Source organism: Cnephaeus nilssonii, assembly GCF_951640355.1.
Source record: "Cnephaeus nilssonii genome assembly, chromosome: 6".
Taxonomy (NCBI): domain Eukaryota; kingdom Metazoa; phylum Chordata; class Mammalia; order Chiroptera; family Vespertilionidae; genus Cnephaeus; species Cnephaeus nilssonii.
Window position 1 is genome coordinate 279,924 of NC_137077.1, and position 6,277 is coordinate 286,200.

Here is a 6,277-nt window from a genome sequence, read left to right on the forward strand (position 1 = left end):
CTCTGAGTCATAACGTGTAAGGAGCTCCATGCACGCTGCTGTGCGCCGTACCCCTCCCCAGGGTCCTGGCAAGCCGGGGACAGCAGGTCCCAGCGAGTCCCCCCAGGAGGCAGGGCGGGTGGGGGTCAGGGAGCCTGGGTTGCCTGTGGAGCCCCCACTCTTGTGTGCCATCCCCACGCCCCGGGAGGTGGTGGTGGTCCCGGTTTCATGGAGCCACTCGGCTGGGGGATCTTGTCCACAAGCCAGCCTGCCTGGCCCTGGGACGTGGAAAGGGGTGTCTGTTCTGCTCTGCCCCAGAACACCGTGTGGCTCTTTTTTTAAAAAACATATTTTTATTATTGATTTCAGAGAGGAAGGGAGAGAGAGAAACATCCATGATGAGAGAGAAGCATTGATTGGCTGCCTCCTGCATGCCACACACTGGGGATCGAGTGCACAACCTGGGCCTGTGCCCTGACCGGGAATTGAACCGTCACCTCCTGGTTCATAGGTCGATGCTCAACCTCGGAGCCACGCTGGCCGGGCTAAAGCCAGGATTTAATCTGACAGCGGAGCGGGCCACACACACCAGGCAATGCGGCCCCTGGCTCCCGCTGGCCCGGAGGTGGTGACTGCGTGCTCAGGACTGACTTCTGCTCCGTGACCCTGAGCAGACCTCGTCCCTCTGAAGCCCTTTCCCGCGTGGGGTGCGACCGGCCACCTCAACGGCACACTTGTCCCCGGAGCATGCGCACTCCTGTGTGCACAGACCCTGGGCATACGGACTCTGCCTGCTGACCTGCCTGGGGCCACACATGTGCAGGTTTATGTGTCCAAAGCAGTTCAAGGTAGCTCGCTGCAGCACATGGTGGGTGTGTGGGGGTCTCTGCTGTCTGCGGGAGCCCTGGGGGCTGGGCTGGGCTGGGCTCAGCTGCCGCTCTGGGGTTGGGGTGCAGCATCTGGCTAGGGCATGGCCTGCCCCACCTCAGCCATAGCTGTGGGGGCTGCTGGGGTCCATGGGGGCTGGGTCCCGGGGGCCGGCCGATGCCACGAGCTGCCACAGGCGGTGGCTGAGGTTCTGCACCTGGCAGGTGCTCAGCGCACAGCCCACCCGCAGGAGCCGGGCTCTGGGCCTTGGGGGGCCCAAGTGTCGACGGGGACCACTCCGGAGAGGCTGACCCACGGCAGGGGCCAGACGGGCGCCCCTCTGTGGCTGCAGGGCCTGGGCTGGCTGGTGGATCACAGGCTGGGGTGCAGGGTGCTGGGGCTGCGGGCCGCTGGCGAGGGTCCTGGCTGGAGGCGCCCTGCAGGGGAGATGGAGGAAGCAAACCCGACAACCCAGCCGTCCAGGGACCCCGCCTTCTGCCTGGAGAACGCCAGGGGGAGCCCCAGGTCCTCCTGGGTCTCAGGGCTTGGGTTCTGGCTACTCAGCCACTCAGTAGCCCAGGTCCCTGTCCCATTCACCCGCGCCTCCTGGGAAAAGGGCACCCCTGGCTTCTGAGGGTCACTGTGCTCAGGGCTCCCCCTCAGCCCTTCCTGCGGAGGGGGGAGGTGGGCAGGCCTGGGGACCCTCCCGCCCCTGGTGCCCTGGCTGGCCTCTCTGTTGGGGAGGGCTCCTCGGCCAGTGGGGAAGGAGGGAGGCAAAGAAAGAGGGGGCTCTTGCCCTGACCAGAGTTTGCTGAAGGCTGGGGGTTGGCCCTTGATTTTGAGGGTAAGCCCTAGCAGCAGGGGGTTTTCCCCAACGCGGGGGGGTGGTGTCAGGGAAGGGGCTGGGCAGAGGGGGCCTCCCAGGTGTTCTGGTTTCTGCAGCTTCGGCCAGGGGACGGGCTGGCCTGCACCCCACTCACCTGGGCCGGGCGGGCTGCCGGCTTCTGCCCTGGCAGCAGGTCAGCGAGCCTGGGAGCTGCAGGTAGAGGAGGCTGAGGCATCCGAGGGTGACAGGCAATAGCCGGGCCATGGCAGCGGGCGGCGGGCGGCGGGCGGCGGGCAGGCAGGTGCGGGGAGTGGAGGGCTGCAGCCACCCTTCTGTGGGGAGTCCTCCGCGTGGGGCAGGCGGGCTGGCACCTGTGACCAGCGGTGAGCGGGTCCTGCTTAGGACGGAGCCCGGGCACCTCCGGACCCAAATAGTCTCCCCAGGAGTGGACGGGGCGGGGCCTCCCCAGCCCTCCCCAGCCCCCCACTCCCCCTTCCGCTGGCTCCCTAGCCTCCCAGGCAGAAAGAGCGGGTGCCGGAGGGGTTCGGTCCACAGGGCTGGTTCCCACCCACCACCTCTCCTGGGGGGGCGGTGTCCCAGCCCACAAATGTCGGGGGCAGGAGAGCCACCCTGGGGCCTGGCCAGCAGCCCTGTGAAAGCACAGCAGGCTGGGCACTCGGTCCCCTGCAGAGACAAGTTCAAGACCCCTCAGCCCCAGCAGCTGGTTTCCTAAGAGCCTGTGCCCGGTCCCCTCACCACTGAAGGACTGAATGATTTCTGTGAGCAATTTAAACAAGTAGAGCGTGAGGTCGCCATTGCCCCCCTGTGGCTCCTGCACCGCCCGGGGGGGGGCACCCCACGCCTGCCTTTCTCTTGTTCACAGGCCTGTGTGAGCGTCACCTGAGTACTCAGGCACGAGTAGCTAAAACACGTGTCCGCTTAGAGCCCTCCCGACGTTCCCACTGTTGGCCCTGCTCCAATGTGTAGGTGTTCTGAGGCTGACTCCATGGATCCTTTATTTTTTATGTTTAGTTTTTAAATACATGTTTATTGATTTCAGAGAGGAAGGGAGAGGGAGGGTTAGAAACCAATGATGAGCCCTGGCCGGTTTGGCTCAGTGGATAGAGCGTCGGCCTGCGGACTCAAGGGTCCCGGGTTCAATTCCGGTCAAGGGCGTGTACCTTGGTTGCGGGTGCATCCCCGGTGGGGGGTGTGCAGGAGGCGGCTGATCGATGTTTCTCTATCATCGATGTTTCTAACTCTCTATCCCTCTCTCTTCCTCTCTGTAAAAAAAAAAGAAAGAAAAAGAAACCAATGATGAGAGAGAATATGGATTGGCTGCCTCCTGCACGCCCCTTCCTGGGGATCAAGCTCCCAACCCGGGCATGTGCCCTGACCGAGAATTGAACTGTGACCTCCCGGTTCATAGGTCTATGCTCAACCATGGAGCCACACCGGCCGGGCTATTGATCCTTTATTAAGGAGCCACTAGGCTACCTCCAGGAGAACCCTGGTGCTGTGAGCTCACAGATGTGTCTCTGTAGGATGCTCTCCTAGAAGTGGAAATTCCGGTGGAGGGTGAGCCTGTGTTTGTGCAAACCGTTAGTGTCAAACTGTGCTCCACGAAGCTTGTGCCAATCCACTGTCAACCCACACAGACTGAGAGGGGACAAAGACCCATCGCCCCCTTTTAAAAAATATATGTTTTTATTGATGTCAGAGAGGAAGGGAGAGGGAGAGAGAGAGAAACATCCACGATGAGAGAGAACCATGGATCGGCTGCCTCCTGCACGCCTCCTCCTGGGGATCAAGCCTGAAACCCAGGCATGTGCCCTGACCCGGAATTGAACCGTGACCTCCTGGCTCATAGATCGACACTCAACCACTGAGCCACGCTGGCTGGGCCCATCGCCCTTCGTGGATGACTGAGCATCTCTGAGTCTATCCCTCTCTCCTCGTCCTTCAGACCCTCCCCAGTGTCCTCCCCTCCGTCAGGCTCCTGTGAGTGACCTGCCCCCCCGGCCCCCGTGCCTCCTGCTGAGCACACCCTGGGAGCCCAGGGAACACGTGCTGGATGAAGGAGCCCACAAGTGCTGAGCAGGTGCCACCACATGAGCGCCGTGTGTACCCGAGGAAGGCAGGGAGTGTCGGCAGGTAACCCCATTCCATTGGTTTCCTTTCACAGTGAGGGAGCGGGGAGAGTGGTGCGTCACATGCACATTAGACAAGTGGAGTCAGCAGGGAGGTGGGGGCTGCGGGCGGTGGGGGGGGGGGGGGGAGGGTGCGGTGGGAACAGAGGGGACGGGTCAGGGAGGAACTGAGCCAGGCAGGGGGTCGCTGGAGAGAGTGGAAGGTCAGCTGCCGGGGGGCCATCCTGGCAGGGGTGTCTCACAGGCCTGGGCTGCAGAGGGGCAGACAGGGAGAGACAGTTTGGGGAGTTACAGAGATGGCCAGGCTTGGGGCAGGGGGGCGTGTGAACATTGCCTAAGGAGAGTGCGGAGAGGACAGAACGTGACATGCCAGCTATGAGGGGACAGGCAGGGAAGGGGGCGCGGAGGAACGGGGGGCATGATTCTGCAGCTTCTCCTCACGAGCCCCACCCCCCACTCCTCGCCGCAATCTGTTGTCCACACCGCTGCCAGTCGTCCGTCCTAAACACAAGTGTGATCGTATTACTCACCCCACCAATGACGGAAATTTCCTGTCTCCACAAGGTGCTTTCAAAAAAAAAATGTTTTCATTGATTTCAGAGAGAGAGAGGAAGGGAGAGGGAGAGAAAAAAGCATCGATAGAGAAACATCCATCTGCTGCCTCTTGCACACCCCCTACCAAGGATCAAGCCTGCAACCTGGGCATGCACCCTGACTGGGAATCAACCGCAACCTCTCGGTGCTCGGTGCTCGGGACAGTGCCCACCCACTGAGTGCCGCCTGCCAGGGCTCCCGGAGGTTTTACTCTGGGAGGTGCAGGTGAGTCTCAGTGAGGGGTTGGCCCCGGGCTCACTGCATTCTTCCTCAGGACACTTGCTGCCACCACGAGCCCAAGGTCCCATCTCCCCGAAAGCCCACGGATGGGGCGCCCTCTGGCTGCAGGCTGCTTGTTTTGCCTCTGGGACCTCCCAGCCCCCTGCACAGAGCAGCATCTCGGGGCACTTGTTTGTATGTCCGTGTGCCCTCTGGGGTTCCTTCATTCAGCCTCAGTTGGAGGACCTATTTCTGCAGGGTGGTGGGCTGGCTGCTGAGAGATGCCCACCGGCAGAGGTGCCCTGGAGAGTGGGACCCGGGCCACGGCAGGCAGGTGGTGCTTTAGAGAAATTCATGTGAGGCAAGAGAAGCCAGGGAAGCAACTGGCTGGGCTAACATCTTCAAGGGCAGTTTTTAAAATATATATATATTTTATTGATTCCAGAGAGGAAGGAAGAGAGAGATAGCAACATCAATGATGAAAGAGAATCACTGATTGGTTGCCTCCCGCGCACACACACACACTGGGGATGGAGCCTGCAACCCGTGCACGTGCCTTTGATCAGAATCGAACCAGGACCCCTCAGTCCACAGGCCAACGCTCTATCCACTGAGCCAAACTGGCTAGGGTCAAGGGCAGTTTTGTAGAGCACCTTAAGGTGAGAGAGAGTGTGTTTAACGCTGATGGCAAGGATCGCTGGAGAGGAAAAGACAGCATGGAGGCCTGGGGAGTGACAGCAAGAGGCAGAGAGGAGGCTGTGGAAGGAAGTGGGGTAAGGGAGGCAGGCTTGGGGTGTGAGGATGCCACACGTGGCTCACCGTAGGGTGGCTCCTGTGTTTTCTGTGAAGGGGGCCCTTGGGGGTGGGGGCCGAGGTTTGAGGAGACGGCGTGTGGAGTGGAGGAGAGCTGACCAGACATCAGCAGCTGGGCAGCGGGGTCGTCCATCAAGGCTGGGCCATAGGTCACGGTGGCCATCTGCACTGTCAGTGGAGCAGGGCGACAGGAGACGGGTGGGCAGGACTGTGTGTGTCTGGGGTTTGCCAGATGGGGACGGTGAAAACCAGGCAGAGAGGTGGGGACCATAACACTGGCAGCTGACGGGTGAGGGAGCCACACGGGGTGGGGTAAAAGCAGGGAAGGAGGCTGCCAAGGGGCCGTGGGACCAGGGAGGGCCGCTCCCTGCAGCAAGGCCTGGGGGAGAGCAGGGAAGGCACAGCACCTTCGAAGGGGAGGAGGCAGGCAGGAGCAAGCACCCCTGAGGGGGACCTGTTAATGTAGAGTGCAGGAAACTCCACGGCAAGAAACTTCAGTGGGGCACCATGGTCCAGAGCGAACCCCCAAACCTGCCCGTGACCCTAAGGTGCCTCTGAGAGGGCTGAAATGGGCTCCTCAGGGCATGAGGGCTGGGGAGAGCCCGTCCTGGGCTTGGGCGCCAGGCTGAGGACTTCCCAGGGGCACTGCACACCCCCCCCCCCCACACACACACCTCCTGCACAAGCTAAGTGCTGGGCTCAGGTGGTGGGGGGACCCGTTTGGCTGTAAGTGATGGAAACCAATTCAAGCGGCCGTGACAATACCCGACAGAATCAGGGGAGGCTGTGCCTGGGCCTGTGCACCCAGGTGGGCAGGGGAGCCTGGTGG

The 6,277-nt window shown here is 61.7% G+C and overlaps 1 protein-coding gene across 1 annotated transcript; it reads right to left on the bottom strand.

Moving 5' to 3' along the window:
• Nucleotides 1-964: 964 nt before the first annotated feature.
• On the bottom strand, nt 965-1,936 carry ADM2 (adrenomedullin 2; the record flags this gene model as incomplete). The annotated part of the gene is made up of 2 exons (XM_079775286.1): nt 965-1,283; nt 1,827-1,936. The coding sequence occupies 2 exons, from the start codon at nt 1,934-1,936 to the stop codon at nt 965-967; spliced, it is 429 nt and encodes a 142-aa protein (XP_079631412.1).
• Between the last annotated feature and the right edge of the window lie 4,341 nt (nt 1,937-6,277).